General features: G+C 37.9%; 1 protein-coding gene across 2 annotated transcripts in view; it reads right to left on the bottom strand.

Moving 5' to 3' along the window:
• The window catches only part of LOC124776926 (transport and Golgi organization protein 11), a 48,282-nt gene extending 34,545 nt beyond the window's left edge, over window positions 1-13,737 (bottom strand). The window contains exons 1-2 of one of the 2 annotated variants that reach the window (XM_047252145.1): window positions 13,687-13,737; window positions 12,930-13,134 (exon numbers count right to left, since the gene is read on the bottom strand). In XM_047252145.1, coding sequence (XP_047108101.1) covers window positions 12,930-13,134 — 205 coding nt within the window. In that variant the 5' untranslated portion in view covers window positions 13,687-13,737. The other variant, XM_047252144.1, reaches the window with a different exon arrangement.
• Between the last annotated feature and the right edge of the window lie 7,231 nt (window positions 13,738-20,968).

Here is a 20,968-nt window from a genome sequence, read left to right on the forward strand (position 1 = left end):
ACACATGACTAAGAAAAGGCAATATATACAGTGAGACAGAAGGATTCATGATTGCAATACAGGATCAAACAATAAACACCAGGTATTACAGCAAGCATATTATTAAAGATCCCAATACCACAATGGATAAATGCAGACTTTGTAAACAACAAATAGAAACAGTAGATCACATCACAAGCGGATGTACAATACTAGCAAATACAGAATACCCCAGAAGACATGACAATGTCGCAAAAATAATACATCAACAGCTTGCCTTACAACATAAACTTTTAAAACAACACATTCCTACATACAAGTATACACCACAAAATGTACTGGAGAATGATGAATACAAATTATACTGGAACAGAACCATTATAACAGATAAAACAACGCCACATAACATACCTGACATCATACTCACCAATAAAAAGAAGAAATTAACACAACTAATTGAAATATCCATACCCAATACAACAAATATACAAAAGAAAACAGGAGAAAAAATTGAAAAATACATCCAACTGGCTGAGGAAGTCAAAGACATGTGGCATCAGGATAAAGTTGACATCATACCAATTATACTATCAACTACAGGAGTCATACCACACAATATCCACCAGTACATCAATGCAATACAGCTACATCCAAACATATATATACAGCTACAGAAATCCGTAATTATTGATACATGTTCAATTACCCGAAAGTTCCTAAATGCAATATAACACATACCGTACAGTTAAAAGTAAGTGACGCTTGATCAAGGTCCGCGTCACTCCATTTTTAACCGGACTTAACGTCTGAGAAAGTGAAGATGATAACAATAATAATAATAGAGTCTCGACAGTTCGAGGTGAATGGGACCGGAATCACCTCAAACTATCGAAAACTCTATCAGAATTTAAATGGGAAAAAGAAATATTATGATATTGTAAGTAATACAGGTCAAAATATGAACTTTATTAAAATAAAAGTATTTACACATGGATTTGCATTGGCAGAATATTAATAATTATTTATTTATAAGTAATAGTGAAGTGTCTTTTGTTTGGCGAAGCTGCAACGTTTCTTCGCGGCGATGTCACGCCACCGTCTCAGGAGCAGTAGGTCAGTTGGTGTCGCCTCGCGCTGTTGTTCCACGTAGCATATGGCGGCCTCAAGAGCAGCGTAGCCATCGGTGTGACTCATCATCGGTGCAGCCTCTGCCTCATCACTCTCACACTGCGATGGAATTTTAACCATGTCAATTATAGAAGAGTGTCACTTCCAACTGTTCGTCCGAATTTAACCACTCACCTACTTCCACCTCTTCTGCCTCTTCACACCCCGGCAATCTGCAATCTTCTGATTAAATTACACAATGGTTGATCGTCCTCATCTGCTAAATCTTCAGTTTCTGTGTCTGGCATACTTTCCTGTAGAATTTTCCTCCACAACTTAGAAATAGTGTATGACTTTATTTCGCTCCAAGATTCGCTAATCCAGTACACGGCGTCCTTCAAAGTCACTTTCTTCATAGCTCCTACAATGCTTTCGTTGTCTTCGGAATGCAGGATTGACTGTAGCACTCGCCGTCAATACTTTTTTTTAGACATTCCAGAATGCACTGATCCAAGGGCTGAATGAGACAGGTAACGTTTGGTGGGAAAAACAAGGCGCGGATACCGTCGCACTGCAATTCTCCTGCACTTGGATGTGAGGACACATTATCCATGAGCAAAATTGCTTTGCATGGCAGCCTGCTTTCTTTTAAAAAAATTCTTGCAGTCAGGTACAAATGAGTTAAAAAACCCGTTCTTGAATATTTGCTGATTCATCCAGGCATTATTCTGATGTGTATTGACAACCGGAAGAGCTGAGATGGATACATTCTTGAATGCTATTGGCTTGGCAGACTTCCCAATCACAACTAGTTTTAGTTTGTGGTTTCCAATTGCATTTGAAGCTGCCATAACTGTCAGCTGCTCTTTGCTTTTTTTTGTGCCCAGGAGCACTTTTTTCTTCACAAGAAGCAAGTGTCCTCGCTGGTAACATTTTAAAATTTAGCCCAGTTTCGTCACAGTTACATATTTGTTCATTAGACAAATTTTCGTCAGTTATGATTTTTTTTAAACTCGACGATAAATTTTGAAACGGTCTGAGCATCACCAGAGAGTTTTTCTCCACATACGTGTAGTTGATGCACTCCATACATCTTCTTCCTACAGCAGCGTATGAACTCCCCAGTTTTGATCGGTAGCAGCCGGCAGCAGTCGGGGTATTTTGTGCCATACTGACAACAGATGTTCATGCAACAGGGCAGCGAGATAACCGTCGGTGTTGATTGCATTGTTGTCTGCTTTGTCACTGAGCTGTACTCTACCTATCTATCTTTTGTAATGATGTTTTCATTATTTACCATGTCACTAAAAAAAAGAAAGTAGATCGTTGCAACTTTTTTTAAGAAGCTTGGATTATTGAAAACCCGAACTATCGAGACTCGAACTATCAAGACTCTACAGTAATAATAATAATAATAATAATAATAATAATAATAATCATCATCATCATCATCATCTACAACAAATTACCAGTAAGAATAATTTTATAGACACTTCCAATGAAGTAACATGAGATATGCTATACAATGTATTACCATTCTTGTTCTAAATGGGTTCCTCATTGAGGAGCAGGTACAAGCATGTTGCGTGTGGCAGGTCTCCGTTTTTAAGTGTACTGAAGTCTATGCTGTTACTGCCTCCTCTACCCTTCCCACTTCTTGGACATAAACACGTCAGTGCTGCCACCTTCACCAGGTAACCAGTTAGCTTTGGCAACTAATAACATGTTAAGTTATCATCAAACACCAATTGCGATCACTTAAAAACAAGTGCTGTGCCTATTCATGCATCATACCTTAAAGCTCGAACTGTTATGTTTGTAGAAGGAGGGTGAGCATACTTGGCTTGCATGTGCGAGAAGCATAATGTAAAAAATTATTTATGTTCAACAAATTTTAACAATAATTAATTTTCAGAATTTAGAGGATTGAAAGAAATTTAGATAAGCAAGGACCATATGTTTAATGAAATGAAACTAACAACTTTGCAACCTGAGCACATTCAACTGTTATCATCATCTTCAACAAAACTGTTGGAGCTGTTTGTTTCTTCACTTATACCTAGTCCTTTCTTCTTTCCTAAAACTGGAAGAATGCCTCACTCTTTCACTAATTTTCGGATTAGTTTAACCAAACAATGAGAAACGTTTAATTTATGAACAATTTTCTCTCTTGACCATGAGTCAGGGAGCAAACTTAAAATTTTAACTTTTTCCTCTTTAGATGTCACTGAACATTCAATTTTTAATATCTCTATTAAGCTCAAATATTCAGTGTCAGATGATGCTGGTGGTAGGTTTCCTTCTTCTTTAGAAATAATGTTGGTATCTGTATTATCAAAGCATGATTCCAAGTCTTTTATAATTGTCTGAAATTTGTTGTACCTTATTTTCAATAGCTGCTATTGTTTTTCTGCTAATTAATTTTATTATTTTCGAATCAGGAGATAGGTCTAACTTAGAACAAGCAAAATCCAATATGCTAACAGCTTCCTCATTAGAAATAGAAATGACATTAACAAAGGTACAATTCTGATTCTGGATTCACAACAAATATTTTTGAGTAAGAATTTGGGCACAGGGAATTTCCAGGAATCACGTTACACTTCACTTGGGAAACTGTTTCACTCTCACATAACAAGGACAAATGTTCAAGTTTTATTTCTCTCAAAACTTCAGTAATAGGCTTTTTATGAACTTTAAGTGGATCACAGCACTTTCTTCCAAAAATGTGGTTGTATTTCAAAATATATTTCTTCTCATGATACTCATACACTGATGTTACAGAAGAACTTACTCTAAATTTAAACAAAGTTTGTCTAACTTCATCAAAGTCACTGACATTTTTCAAGTTTTTTGAAACTGAACTGTAAACTGTTTTGTGGGACATTTCACTTGCTATCTGTCCAACAGAGCACTGTTCATCCATGTTATTGCATTCCAGTTAATCTCTCAAAATTAATTACAAATTACATACAGAACAAAGCACATAACACGTTCTGCACTCTCGAAGTATGTACATCGACTCTAACAGAGGGTTCAGAACAGACTGACTACAACAATGCCGCGCCCAGCAATAATGTACTTCTTTATTGACAATAAACCTAAGTGTAAATGGGCATGTTTATTACCACAGAACAAAAGCGAAATCTCCTATTGTTCAATACTGCATTATTAAAAATAAATAAACTAAATGAATATTGGGTGATAATGTCACAATTAAATTTTATTTCAGTGAAACACTAAATCAAATAGGCAACAACCGCAGACCAGTTGTAGAGTAATGTGAATTATTTCCTCATTTTCAAAAATTCATATCTTTGTTCACAGTCAGATATCAATCTCGAAATTTTTACAATACGTTGCTATTATATAGGTTGACAAACTGTGCAAAAATAATATTTTTATATTCAGTCCCACCTGAGATAACTAAGCCCAAACTTTACAAAAAATGAAAATTTTCAAATTTCAAAAATTCATAAAAAATTAAGGAAACATTTGTAAGTGTTCTTGCTCTATATGAGGCTAGTAGTGTATGATATCTAACTAGAGGGAAAAACAGACTGCCATAAACCACTCTTTGTTTGTTATTTTTGAGCCTAAAAAGCGGATTTTTGAATTCAGGGTATTTTGTGTAATACACAATGTTGTAGAGGACACTTTTCTAAAAACAATCATGTCAATTGCAATGTTGTAACTTAACCCAGTGCAGAGAGATTCAAATTTTCGCTAATGTCTCCAGACTGAAAAATCGTTGCACGCCTACAAATAAAAATGGGCACCATCCAGTAAAGGTCCAAGATAAATTATTTTAAAAAACTACTTGCACACATGTCTGCAGTCTCAAGTTGCGATTTGTGTGTGTGTGTGTGTGTGTGTGTGTGTGTGTGTGTGTGTGTGTGGCCTTAATGGCCAAAAGCTATAATTGTGTGAATTTTTTTTGTTGTGCCTATCGTGACTCAGCATCTCTGCTATATGGTGAGTAGCAACTTTCCTTCTCTGGTATTGTTACATTCCATTTTTTTATTTTTGTTTTGAACTTCTCCAATATAGGGCAATCTCATATTAAAAAAAATATATATTTAAAAATGGTCAAGCAACCATCACTGGACCACTTCAAATGGATTGACCCTAGTAGAATATTATCAAAAGATGTTGCACAAAATCGAAAGAAATTCTTGTCATATGTAAAGGCTGTCATTGGTGCTAAAGTTAGTGTCCAGACACTCACGGCTGACACAGGAACTTATAGTTAGCAAAGCAAAAGTGATGAGCTAAATTTTCAGATGCTGCCTTACAAAGGAAAGTCTAGTAGTACAGCCCTAGTCTATTTCACACAACAATGTACAAATAAGTGATATCGATACTGTTGTGAGTGGTATTGAGAAACAGCCGAAATTGTTAAAATTGAATAAATCTCTAGGGCCTGATGGAATACCTATCAGATTTTATACAGAATTTGCACCAAAATCAGCCCTTCTTTGAACCATAATATACAGTAAAATCTCCAGACAATATACTGTGTCCAGTAGTTGGAAGAAAGTAAACATCATACCTATCTACAAGAAGCTTATCAGAGGTTATCCACAGAACTACTGTCCAATACATGAAATTCATCAGTTGGAGAATCTCAGAACACATTCTGAGCTCAAACATAATGAACTGTCTTGAAGAGAAGGACCTCCAGCATGCCAAGCAGCATGGATTAAAAATCACTCACCTAGAACCCAGCTCGCACTTTTCTTACGCGATATCTTGAAAGGGAAATACGGAAGCGTCCGATCCCACCCGTCTGCTTTGACCCATGACGTCACAAATATGGCGGAAACAAAAACAAACACACACACTTTCCACAAGAAGCCTAATGACACTAACGGGACAAGCACGGGAAATGGGGTGTTTTGGGTGGGGGGCAAACTAAATATAAACAAATTTAGACGCCTTGCGTAGCTACAACGTGTAAGTGACGACAGCCATGCATGAATACCCACCCACCTCCCCAGGGGTCGTAACCCCTGCAACCCATAGAAGATAAAGATGCTTCAGTAGCTGATTAGTGTTTTTTGTCTTTTTTAAAAAAAATCTCACAGGATAGAACGAACAGATCAGAAAGATAAATATAATAAACTAAAACAGAAATTCGAGGAAACAGGTAATTAAAATAAGTAATAAGTGTTTTTAAATTAAAAAAAAAAAAAAATCTCACGAGATAGAATGAACAGATCAGAAAAGTAAATAAAATAAGATAAAACAGAACTGGAGACAGCCACACTCAAACCAAACTCCGCGCTGTCATGACGTCACACACGACAACACCCTTACGTCACGGGTCAAAGCAGACGCGTGGGATCGGACGCTTCTGTCGACCCCCTGAAAGTCATGCAACTAAGAAGTTAGTTACATGCAATATTTCTTAACCTCCAGAATGCATTTGACACAATACCACAACATTTACAACAAAGGCACAATCACGTAATGTATCAAACTCTGTGATTTTATCTACAAAAAGATATTGTCTGAAAAAAACTACACAAATATTCAATGAGCTCTTGATAAGAGTTCAAAGCATTGCAAAAATTGCAACTTGCTTTAAATATTCATAAACGTAAAATTTGAAATTTCAGAAAATGAAAAATATGACTATATCAATAAGACAATTTGAATCAGTCAATTCATATCAATACCTATGTGTAAGAATTAGTTGGAATTTGAAATGGAATGCTCAAATATGCTAAGAAGACATAAAGCAGGTGGCAGCATGTTGGTAGAATTCTCGAAAAATGCCATCAATTTACAAAGGAGATTGTTTAGAAAATACATGAGCCATCCTAGAATACTGCATTCAAATACGTTTGGCACTTGGGAGTGGGTCATACTGAAAAACCTGATCTGGCAGATACTTTAAAATTTACCTCAACTATCCTGTGGAATTCTACCTACAAAATTTCAAGAACTATTATTACAATATAAATCTAGGAGTATGATTTGCATTACACCCCTGTAGGGACCGGGAAGACAAGATCAGACAAATCACAGCAATGATTCTTTATACATGCAAATGGAATGTGGAGAGGCCTAATAAGTGCTACAAAGGTAAGTTCCCTCTGCTGTGCACTTCACAAAGGTTTGAAGACAAAATTTTTGGAATTGGAGAATGATTTAATCCTCCAGCTAATAAACAAGAATGAACCTGCATCCCCTCACCCTCCAGCATCTCCTTCCCTCTGGTACACATATATGTGCACGCACAGTCCTCTTGACATAAATTGAACTTGTTGGTAATTATGGTGTGCTTAAACATACATCATCTCTTTCCAAGAGGCATGAAGAGAATTATGAAATGTCTTCTATTGCTCCCAAATTGTTGAGGGTTGTGACTGCGTGCCGTTCCATGCCCCAGGTTTTCAAAATTTGATGCCTCAGTTGCAATCATTGGTCTGCTCACAGTATTCCAAGCTAAAGTTTGTTTACTGTATTTACTTCTTTAGCCACTCTGTCAGTGAGCTCGTTCCCCAGTGTGTTCACGTGGCTCAGTGACCAAATGAATGTTACAGTGGTTTCAGAGCTGTGGAGGGCAATAATAGGTCTTGGATGCCAGTTTCTGAAGTACCACTAACATATTCCTTGTAAACAGCTCACAGAGTTGGTATAAAACAGGAAATTATTTGTTCACAGTCATGATGAACTGGTAAGCTAGAGATATGGCTACAAAATCTGCATTGCATGCACTCAGAAGAGAATTCTTTTGTGTCTCTGCATGTGCAAAGGCATAATCAACTCCACTGTTTTGATCCATATATGCAGATAGATTTCAAATTGGGGTAGTATTTTAAGACCATATAGAACAGGTGTCTGAAAATAGCGTGTTCTTATTTTCCTTAGGATCATAGACTGATCCATCCAAGCCATTGGAGTTGCTGCGAGGGAGCTCTATGCACGCAGACAAGAGGGGGGAGCCTGTTGTCCTTCCACAGGGCCTTCAATCATACCTCAGCTGGTCTTTATAACTGTAGGCAACTTGTAAACAGTCTTGAATTGTTGGTTGCAAAACACACGAGTACCATAGATGGTTAAGCATCTGACAGATCGCTGCCACACCAGCCACCAAGAGTTCCTGGTGACTGACTCTCAGTGGTGGTACACCGCCTTCCACCAGAAGACTGTCTATGAGTCTCGAACGGAAAACTCAAACTGCCAATCGTACACTGCTCTGGTGGACAAGTTTAGTACTGATGGTGCTGCCAATCTGTAAGCAACACATCCATAGTCCAAACAGGATAAGATACAAGGTTTATAGAATAGCAGAACTGTGTGTTCTGCTCCCCAGGAAGTGTTACTAAGAAATCTGAGGGTATTAAGTTTCCTCATGAAATTTGCCTTTGGCTGCCATGTGTGTGGTAACCATAATGAAGGGTCTAAAATTTGAAATTTTCAATGACTTCAAGAAACCAGTTACCTAGGTAAAGTTCTGGGTGAGGATCACAGTCCTGAATCTAAAAAAATGCACAGTCCAAGTTTTCACGAGAGAAAATTGATATCCATGATTCGGGGTCCAGTTTTGCAAATTCTATTCAGCTCTCTGGGGTTTGAACTCTGCAGTGTGCATTGATGTAAAGCAACAAAACAGGCAAAAATTGTCTACATACACCGATAGCACAACCAAAGGTCTCACCGTAGTCATGATACCATCAACTGCAAAGGCAAAGACGGTTACACCCAAAATCAATCCCTGAGGGGCTCCATGTTCATGTGCATATTAGTTGCTGATGGCTCAACCCACATGGACTGGGAAGAGTTGGAGGGATAGGAAATTCTGATAAAAATGGGCAGCAACCCTACGAAAACCACTCATGCAGTGTACACAGGATGTGATGGCACCAGGTGGTATCATGTATCTTACACAGTGTAAAGAACACACTGATCAGACATTGGAGATGCACGAAGGCACTGTGAACTGCAGATTGCAGACTTAACAGTTGGTCTGTTGTGGATTGGAGTGTTCAAAAATTGCTCTGAAAAATGGGATGAATGTCTACTGGCTTTTAGACAAAACACAGTCGTTAGTTTATCAATTTTTAAAATAATTTACACATTCTATTCATTACGAATACTAGTCAATAACTGATCAAAATCTGTGGGTCTTTTCCTAGTTTTAGGTGAAAAATAAAGCAATACTCTCCCCCCACAGGGATGGAAAATACCCTTCTCATCAAACAACTGAAAACCCTGAAAGTGCATTCTATGCTGACAACCTGTTGGCATGTAAGCATTCAATTGTGGACTTTACTGGGACCAGGCTGAGTCTCAACACACTGCTAAAACACTGTGGTGCTCTCATTCACTAAGTGGAACACTGTTCGAGTCGAGGTTTTGAGCCTGTCAGGCAGTTAGGATGATAGTTACTGCAAACTGACACTTCAACGAAGTGTGCCACTAAACATTGAGAAATGACCTCAGGATCAGTAGAGATGTTGCCATAGAGAGCATGCCATGGATGGAAGCAAATGTGGCAAAGTTCAGTCTGTACTTGAGACAATTGGCTATGGGTTCTCATAGATGATACATACTATTGCCTTTTCTAATCCAGTGTTTACAAGCAAGTGCCCAGTGAAAGTGAATGAATGTATTAGATCCTCTAGATGCACTCTTGGTATTAACATGACTTTTAAAGCAGGAGTTTTAATTTTTAACATTAGGTAGTTTGATTTCTGAAAATCTTGTGTCCTGAATTGCAAAGGCAGCTGCAGAGTTCAGCCATGTGACGACAGTAGCCATTACAACCCGATTGAAGGAACATCAGACTGGGCTCAATGCAAGGGGAGTTCAAACTACTTAGCTGCTGAGTCATGCTTCACCTGAATGTGTGGTTCTACATCGATACTTCCAGGCTCAACCTTGCAGGGAATGGGGGCTAGATCGAGTGGAACCTGGACTCACTTTAGATTTTTTTCTTTCTGACCCCACAGGGTTTTGGTTTCTGTAAAATCTTACTGTCTTGACTTCTGAGATGGAAGACGACAACCCTTTAGTACATGTCACAGCCTGCAGCTCTTTCAGCCAATGAATGGTGGTACACTATCAGGTTGTTTGGTCCTGGGAGAGGTGGGGGCACCTCCTCAGGTGTCCTCTTCCCTAGTGACGGCGGAAGGCAAGGTGACTCTGGCTGTGCTGGTGGGGTGGTGACAAATGGTGTGGAAGTTTGGAGGTCGAGGGAACAGATATCTTCCCCCTTGATTGAAAACGAGGCTTTGCTATGTGGCTAGGACTGGGAGTTAGTTTTTGACACCTTATAATTGTCATGCTATGTGTGGACTTTGTCACAATGTGTGATGTGTCAAGTGGGTGGGGTTGTTCAAACTTTTTCTTACAAGGGAACCTCCCCATCGCACCCCCCTCAGATTTAGTTATAAGTTGGCACAGTGGATAGGCCTTGAAAAACTGAACACAGATCAATCGAGAAAACAGGAAGAAGTTTTGTCGAACTATGAAAAAAATAAGCAAAATATACAAATTGAGTAGTCGATGTGTACATAAGCCACATCAAGGACAATGTGATCTGAGGAGCGCCGTGGTCTCTAGGTTAGCGTAAGGAACTGCGGTACAAGAGGACCTCGGTTCAAGTATTCCCTCTAGTAAAAATTTTAACTTTCTTATTTTCTAGCAATTGACGTGTGTCAATTATCAAAGTTCAGGCACTCACACAATCAACTTCGCTCTCGAAAATTCCAGGACATGTTCAGATTTGCTTGGACATATGCAGGATTTGACGGTCTACACACGGAAAAAATTGGAAAACGTTAAAAACATATGTTTTGACAGAGCACAGGGAAAACTGTGAGACTGTGAAACTGTTACATTCATTTGTTGCAGTTTATGTGACAAACTCTTATGTTTTCATCACTTTTTTGGGAGTTATTATCACATCCACAAGAAAACCTAAATCGGGCAAGGTAGAAGAATCTTTTTACCCATTCGCCAAGTGTACAAGTTAAGTGGGTCGACAACATATTCCTGTCATGTGACGCACATGCCGTCACCAGTGTCGTATAGAATATATCAGACGTGTTTTCCTGTGGAGGAATCGGTTGACCTATGACCTTGCGATCAAATGTTTTTGGTTCCCATTGGAGAGGAACGTACTTTCGTCTACTAATCGCATGGTTTTGCGGTGCGCTCGCAAAACACAGACACTAAACTTATTACAGTGAACAGAGATATCATTGAACAAACTGACAGATCATAACTTTGCGAAAATAAATAAAGTAAAATTTTCATCCGAGGGAAGACTTGAACCAAGGACCTCTCGTTCCGCAGTTGTTCACGCTAACCACAAGACCACGGCGCTCCTGAATTGATAGTTTGCTTTATGTTGCTTATCTTGCACATGGACTACTCAGTTTGTATATTTTACTTATTTTTTCCATAGTTCCACACAACTTCTTCCTGTTTTCTCGATTGATCTGTATTCAGTTTTTCAAGGCCTGTCCACTGTGCCAACTTATAACTAAATCTGAGGGGGGTGCAATGGGGAGGTTCCCTTGTTAGAACGTTGATATGGTAAAGGGCCAACAGTTTTAAATCCATGGATTTTCTCCTCCTCTTGAAAACTCTACACAACGGCAAATGAGGGTAGTGTTATAGATAGTTACACATGTAGGAGGTTCTTCGCAAGGTTTGCCCAAGTGCATTATCCTTCTGCATGGACCACAAATAACTTCACTAATACATTAATCTGATACTAGGTTTTCAAAGTACTCTGCAGTTAGATTTTCCCGACATGAGAAAAATCATATTTCTTTAAGAATTGTTTAGTACAGTTCACACAGTACACATTACCCTGGTAGCTACCTCGCATGCATAATGTATGTGGGTTATTTGGCAGTTCTCAACCAATGGCAAAGTCTAGGCATACGTGGCTTAGACTGTCACAAAAGTTCTGTGTTCTTGCTAGTCCCTTTCACTTTATTTGAAACTATCATTCCACAGCGAGTTCCATGTACAACTGGACACATTTTGAACATCATTACGAAGACTAGTCTCAACTAAATCTGTCAGTTGTTGGAAGAAACCAAGCAAGACTTCTCAGTCAATACAACAATCATAATTTTTATCTACCAGGTTCACAACCTGCAACTGCTTGCAATAAATGCTCTCAATTGCTATTTGAGCTGGCAGACAAACTTTGAAATCTTGAATGTGCTCTCCCCGTCCATATTTAACAGTAACATGTGTTGCCTGTACAAGGAAACCTTGCTTTGGATTACAATGCAGATGATAGCGAAAGCAGTTATTTTCACGTGGAGGTAAGTAAATTTACTGCTGGCCTGCTCTTAGTCCTCTACATGTTCTCTTTATCTATTTGCAATCAGTATGCTGTACTTTTGTTCCTTCCTTTAAATTCTCCATAGAATACAAACAGAAGTAAAATTTTCTAACCATCTTTTTAGAACACATATATAGTGACGTAAGGTTCAGCTGTCACTATTTATGGAAATAGTCTGAAGAATGTTACTAGTGCAGCAGGGGAGGGGGAATTAGATGTTCTCATTAACAAAGGGGTCACATGGTCACATTAGAGATGTGGTAGTAACTCAGTTGCACTTTATTTGGCAGCAAACTGCCCACTGCTCTGTTGCAGGATCTACCTTGTCATTGCCTGAAATTGATTAGTGATACTATAGGAAAATAAAGAATTTCAATTGCCACTCCACCTGATTACAAGTGGTGTATGAATACCATTAAACCATCTCGCTAAGATCTGCAAGAGAACTGGCGACACACGCTATGAATTAAATATATCTGAGTATATTAAATGCAAAGAAGTCGTGGCAGAATTCCGAACAAACCTGCTACAACTATCCTTTCTGGAACACGCATGTCAAAAACTTCGTTGGGCATTATGGTCGAATTGTACAGTTCATCCGACGAACCATCAATTCTTAGCCTTTCTGGTACTCTCATTCGCTGATTAATGTAAGCTGTATACTCTGGATCATAAAGGGTTCCTTTCAGTTCATCTACCAAATGAATCGGTGATCCTTCCGTTGACATCTGTAAACACAAAGCGCATTTATTATTGATCTTAAATCCGCGAACTCATAAAAAGCTCTGAACCGTTTTCCGTATAACAAAATTGCACTCAAAAAACATAAACTAATCTTGGCGGTACGCTACTGTAAGATGCAGCTGTCACAATGGCAACACTGTGCATTTGAATGACATCCAAAAAATCAGTAAGTAGACACAGGGGAAAAGTTAACACATATTTGAAACAAGTCACCTTCACCGTTGCTTGAACATTCAGTGACGATTTCGTCCCTTTCAACAGGGATGTATACAAACACGCCACATATCTCTTACCACAAAGTTAAAGAGAATTAATGAACGTACATTTATTGGCCACCAACAGAGGTAGTTGTCTATAATATTACTTACACTAGCAAAATGGATAAAAGTTACATATAAAAAAAACAAAAGGGAAAGTCTATTTCGGCGGACAACGTCACACGTATAGAGCTAACTCGATGATACAGCTTATTATTATCCAGCACTATAATGTTATTACAACCTTCCGCATTTATTTACCCATAACAACATACTTACTTCAGAGTAAGTAGTTATGTGTACCTAAATCAAAGAGGCTAGAACCTTGACCCATACGGCGCAGTGCTACCAACTCGATGCCACAATTTAGCGCTAAAAGTGAACCTCATGGTTTCACTATATGCTATTGTTGAGCAGTGTAGATATTATTTTGCAGAGGATGCACAATTAATTCACATTCTACATACACGTACATAAGAGGCAAAGAATTTTTGTGTATAGCGATAGTTTCCATCTCGATCATAGTTCACAGCGCCCTTAATACTTCAGACTAGAGTGAATTAACAACACTACCCTCTACCACCTTACGATAACAAATCAAAATTCTCGTGCAATAATAGGGACTGGGTTTTAAAAATCACATAGAAATTAAACAGAATGAACTGTAGTGTATAAATGAGCAGTCTACAATACATCAGTATCATCTACAAATATAATTTTAAAGTAAGCGAAAAGAGTGACAGGACGTCGACGGTAAACCTTCTGCTTACCTTCTGCCCTAGTATTTTATTTAATCCTTTGTCTAATAAACGATCCATAAGTTCCTTAATTATCTAAAAAAAACCAGGTGCCAAACCTTTTGCTTTTCCGTTACTAGATTCATATGTCACGAACTAATTGTTAATAATTTCGACTTGTGTACTTATCATACTACAGTAAGTGCAAAATAGTTTTCCGAACACTTACTTCACTGCAGTAAACACAAGATAGTTTTCCTAATCGTATAGATGTAAATACTTACATAGTACAGTGCTCCAGTTTATCAGCCAATCAGGGAACGGTATTCCGTTAACAGAGTGTAACATGAAACTAAATTGGTTGAGCGCCGGTTCAAACAGCAATGTATCCCGTTCGGATTATTAGATATTTATGACTATAAACATCAACATAACATAGGACTAACAAGACCAATATTTCAACTTTTATATGGAATATCACTTGACGTTTCTGTCGTTCATAGTAGTAAGTGGGCAGTAAAGCCACAAACAGTATACAAAATAATTAACATCAAGTGCCTCCTCACTAGCTCAGTTAATTAATTTGTTACACTAACATATGTATGATGAAGTATTAAAAAACAGAGTGTAGTGAGGTACGCAGCAAAACATGACAGAGTTTAAATCTCATCCAAATAAATTCTCTCGCTCTTTCTCCCATTTACACGAGTGTCCCCCCCCCCCACACACACGCACATACGCACAGGGAAATAATATAACAAGTGCTTAGGTTACTTGCTTCACAAATGCTGCTGAACTTGGCATCGTTCAACTTTTAGTCTGTCTTTAACAATTCGTTAAGAAGAAGCGTGTTAATCAGTGTTAGAAAGTCTGGCCTTCTGTCGAGCATCATGCTTCAAATCTGATAATCTGACACAGTTTGTCACTTGGTGATCTTCACTCTCATTGTCATTTCTATTTCTTATACTACCATTCAATTTACAGAAAACGTTTTTATTTCATCTTCTTCTACTGTCACATTAGTTGAAGTTAACTTCTACATCTACATCAACATCTAAATCCATACTCCGCAAGCCACCTGATGGTGTGTGGCGGAGGGTACCTTGAGTACCTCTATCGGTTCTCCCTTCTATTCCAGTCTTGTATTGTTTGTGGAAAGAAAGATTGCCGGTATGCCTCTGTGTAGGCTCTAATGTCTCTCATTTTATCCTCATGGTCTCTTCGCGAGCTACTGAGCGTCTCTCTTGCAGAGTCTTCCACTGGAGTTTATCAATCATCTCCATAACGCTTTCGCAATTAGTAAATGATCCTGTAATGAAGCGCGCTGCTCTCCATTGGCTCTTCTCTCTCTCTTCTATCAACCCTACCTGGTATGGATCCCATACTGGTGAGCAGTGTCTTTTGAAGTTATATGCAGTATTAGAACCAATTTATTTCACCAAGTCTTCTGAAAGTTCATAATGACAACAATATTTGTTCCTTCCTTGTAACACACATCTTAGTGTCAACACAGCATTTAAAGTGTCAATCCCTATCTGATTCCGTTATTTGGTTTTCAGTATGTTCATTGCAACGAACACCCTTTCCACTTTGGACTTACTATGAGGTATAGATAACACTGCCACAGCCTGATTACTCAAGTCCTTAAATGGGTCGAAATCTGCTACATTTCGAAACTGTTACACTCGTATTTCAGCCCAAAATGCCACTGTATCTTCTTTGTTGTTCCAGGTTTGGTGAGAGATATTTCGATACTGGTCAACGATTCTGTCAAAAAACTTCTGCCAATTATGTAATTTTCATTCTTTTGTGTATTTTCAGCGTTTCTCAGAGACTCAGTTGAGGCATTACCATCAGTGTTTTCACTTTATCAGGAAGACGCTGCTGTAGCTGTTTGGAAAGTTTGACAGTAAAACCTATACAGTTCTCCCTAACTCATCGTTCTTCACCTGTATCGACTTTCAAGTCTTTTATTTCCGTTCCAAGTAGTATCCATGATATGGTAAAGGATTGAGGTATCCTTCAATGTCACAGTTACTAATGTCTATTCTTGATACAGGCATCAGCACTTTGATGCATATAGACATCAGAAAGCTTAACACAGTTGCAAGGAGTTTGGTTGGATCTATTTTGTCGCCCTTGAACTGTTTCACAGCTGCACCTCTCCTAAGAAAATTTGAGATATATTAAATAACTCTGTTTTTCCATCAGCATACTTTGGATGTAGAAGATCAGCAGTGTAGCAGTTTTTTTTTATTTTGAGTGCGAGGAGTGCTGCTTAAGGCCAACCCATTGTTGAAATATCCTAGTCACAACAGCCTCTATTCAAAGTCATCTTGTTACACACAATTGCAGAACTTTCAAACGAGCCTCTCCATAATTAATTGTTTTGTAGATTCTGCAGTACTCCTCTTGCTGATGATTTGATGAATTGTGACAACAGCTTTCAGCGTGATAAAAATTGGAATCCAATTATTAAAATGATGAGATCATAACGTAATCGACATCCTCAGTCGATACTAGCGATTAGTTTGTTCCTACTTCACCACTGAGGGAAGCACACACAACTTCGCTGCCACTTGCATGTCACCTCCTAATGCATGAGCCGTAAACCGCCAGTATGATTCGCATGCGCAGAATTCGCTATAAATACCATCACTGCATCAGGTCTCTTCATTACTTCGTCTACTCACCTGAGGATGGCCGGACGTTCTGGGACGAAATATCATGGCAAAATGTTGGTGGTATCCGGCTGCAAACCCGAAAATTACTGGAAGTACTCGTCTTGTCTACTCGAGGACTGAGAGAACCAATTATAATATCTCTTATCAGGAATTCAGTATATCATGGAAGACTTTCCTGAGATGTTTGTGATACACTTAAATGGACAGAATGACATAAACAACAAACACGTATTAAAAGCGGTAGCCTATACTCATCTTTCACTATTTTAAAGGGACTGTTATTGATCCACATATCACTGGTGCATTATCTGAACGAACACCAATAACATTAGCAAATATCATTTTTTCTCAATTAGTGCAACTGACACATCAGCAATACTTCTTGCCTTTGCGTTTTCCAAACTAATTAATCAAGGAAATGTTGATATAATGTAATTTTGTTTTTCGCTGAAACAGCACACTACAATTTCTAAATATTTGTGGTCACTGGTATCTGTAGATTCGTACAGAATTACACGAAATTTTTTTTCTGCAATATCTTTATGTAGTTCATCTTGAAGTGTGGTTTCAAAACAGTTTTTATTATTTCTGTGCACTTTATACTATGCAATTTCAAACCAACAGCAGATTTGGAATAACAAAATGTCCCTTTACACAATCCACCAAGATGATCGGATGTAACAATGGAACAATGTTCTGCAATGAACAACGATAATGTTCCTTTCACCTTGTGCATAGCTTCTAATTTTTGATCAGCACTACACAGCTTAAAATCTAATAGCTTTTGCTACTTAGAAACAACCTATGCCTGAACTTTCTAAGGATGGTTTTTTGTAACATTGAAGCTTCTCAATTTAAGATGGAGAAAATTCCACAGTATTTAATTCTGAAACTGCTGAGTGAAACTGAACGTACTGAGCCTATTTTCTCTTTACTTATTCTTATCATCTCAAAACTGACCCACAATATCCTGGCGCAACACAATCTGACTGCTCAAAAAAATGATAAACTGACTGCAAATAATTAATACAAAAGAATGGCCCTGAATTAGAAGAAATCCTAACAAGAACCCATACATTTCATAAGTCACTTACCTCACAGAAAATCTCCATTAGACGAACTACAGCAATGCCACAAGCACCAATCTCTACGAATAGGCATGTGGTTAGCAAAGGAAAGGTTTTGTTGCAGAGCAAACAATGTATTTACCAGATTTTACCGTAATCAACTGACAACCAGTTCAAAAAAATTATATAATCATCAGAAATAAATCTCCATGACAGATACACATTCAGATCGTCCGCTTGGGCTAATACTGCAAAACCCCAACACTGCTAATCATTAACCTCTAACCTCCATCACTGCTGACTACTCACAACCAACTTCCATCACTGCTGGCTGTTCACCTCCAACTGCTAGTCCAACCAGCCACAGAGTCTCTTAGAGAGTGTCCATAGCACTGTCAGAATTATTAATGCAGAGTGCTACATAGCGCTGCCAACAGACAAACACATAAACAGGCTACTTGCATAGCCCCCCTGCTCCTATCAAAAAAATTTTGCAAAATGTTTTGGGCAGTGGCCAAAACTAATTTGTTAAAATTTTGTCATGTTAACAGTATCAGATAGACCAGATGCACAGAATTAGTAACATACTGTTGGTCAATAAATAAAAAAATTCACCTCACAGTCCCTAAAGACAGTCCTAAGAATTCATCAAAAGAGTAGTCTATGACAGTTTTAAGCACAAATTCTGAGCAATAAAAAAAATGCACACACACGTAATGGACCTCCATGCAGTCTTGAAGAAGTAGTGTTGGCCTCCCATCAGAAATATGACACGAAGATTGGTAACGGGCCACAACAGAGCAAACCCACAGCAGAGTCAGTCCAAGTCTTGCAGAATATTGGTAGAATTGGTAGGTCACCACAGAGCAGACCCACAGTATTTCTTGTAGAGATTATGGTAGTAATGGGCCACCAAAGGTGCAAACCCACTGTAGTCCTTGTAGAGATTATGGTAGTAGTGGGCCACCAAAGATGCAGGCCAACTGCAGTCCTTGTCGAGATGGCTAGCAGCCATCTGTTGCGACTGTGTGGGTGCACAGTCACAACTGAAGAGTCTTGATGACAATGTAGCAAGTCCATGAACCACCACTTGTGCATTCACTAATGTTTCTTTTTTTTGCAATATCCTTAGAACCAGGAATGCTGTTAAAAAGTCCCTTGCTGAACTATCAACACACATGCAAGCACTAACACAGTCATATGACCTGTGACATTTTATACATATACTATGACCAACAGACAAAATGTATGCAGTTACATGAATCCATACTATTTATTCAACTTGAAGAACTGGTGTCTATACAGTTACAGTTTTACAGCATAAGAATACAATTACAAAGGTAAAGAAAACATCATTACAGTAAAGAAAATGATAATACAGATAACATTTGTAGTAGTACAGGCTTTACAAGAAGAATAAAAATAAATATATACATGAGTATTACACGAGTTATGACATAAGTAAATAAAGGAGAAATGAGAGTATCCTTTGAAACATTAACTTCACACATGAGCATTAAAGAGAACATAACAGAATAAATAATGTCTGAACATCTTTTTAAAGTAAAGAAAAAACAAGTTAGATTTGAGGATAACAGTATTCCTCATCATAGTGAATGCAGCTTATTATTAGAAGGAAAAAAATTCAACCAAATTTATCTCATCAGGTAAACACACAGAGACAGGAAAAACACAGACAAACAAGGGTGCACATAAACACAGAGTGGAGTAACAAACTTTTGTACATGGGTGCACTTTCAGAAACAGTGAAAAGTTGCAATTGAAAGAAAACAGCAATTGGTCACTATTTTTAACGAATTAACCGGGTTTCAACACTGCTAGGAGTGTCTTCCTCAGAATTTAAATCAAAGAATGGTCTATAACATCGTCACAGAATTATGACTAAAAATGTATGATACAATGGAATCATCATGAAAGACTGGCAGTACTTATATGTCATTTATAAAATAATAAATATTCCAAAAGGGCATTAGTCACAAAGATATTTAAGATAAAAAACTGTGATGGCGAGCCACTAAGGGCTGCTCGTTACTTATGCAGTTTCAGGTTACAGGTTTCAGTCCGTTTGCAACCTGTAACTTCGTAAGTAATGAGCAGCCCTTAGTGGCTCGCCATCACAGTTTTTTATCTTAAATATCATTGTGACTAATGCCCAATTAGCATATTTATTATTTTATAAATGATATATAAGTTCTGCCAGTCTTTCACAATGATTCGGTATTTCTAGTCTGTATCATACGTTTTTAGTCATAATTCTGTGACCATGTTATAGACCATTCTTTGTTGGAATTCTGAGGAAGAGACTCCTGGCAGTGTTGAAACCCGGTTAATTCATTAAAAATAGTGACCAAGGGCTGTTTTCTTTCAATTGGAACAATTGGAGTAACACAAAATGAAAGGACAGGGTTTGTTTTCAGTGTAATATTTAGTACTGCAATAGTTGTGGTACTTCATTCCCAGTCAAAACTTCGTTTTCCCACAGATCTTTCTTCTTATTTCAACATTTGTTCCCAAGAAAAGTCTTATCTATCTGTATTTATACTTTCAAGACTATCTTACGTCATCACCTGTTTCCTCATCATTTGTTTCCAAGAAAGCCCAGTCCTACCTAAACCTGTTGTCACTATTCCCTACATCTCTTTATTTCCTCTATCAAAATAATTATTCCTCATTGAACAATACTCTTTGGCCAAATCTTTTTCATATAGCTTCTCAATGCATTTCTTCCCAACTCATCATAACCCATTTTGTTGTGTAACATACCCCCTCTTAAAGTAACTTAAATCTACTGAGCTCAGATATATAAACTAGAGAATGAGGCAATGCAGCAGCACAAAACAGTTAACATAAACAACAACAAGAAAAATGCAAAGTAGTAAAGCAAGCAGCAGCATATTTAAATTAGCAAATCAAATGCAACATTATAACTTGTATAAGGCAATACACAGCAAAAAAAAAAAAAAAAAAAAAAAATCAGCGGTAAAATTGGCTTATCAGAGTAATACAAGGTAAAATTCAGTAGGACAATGTCTGACAGGTAGCAGCAGCAAAT

The sequence above is a fragment of the Schistocerca piceifrons genome, chromosome 2 (genome assembly GCF_021461385.2).
Source record: "Schistocerca piceifrons isolate TAMUIC-IGC-003096 chromosome 2, iqSchPice1.1, whole genome shotgun sequence".
Classification (NCBI taxonomy): domain Eukaryota; kingdom Metazoa; phylum Arthropoda; class Insecta; order Orthoptera; family Acrididae; genus Schistocerca; species Schistocerca piceifrons.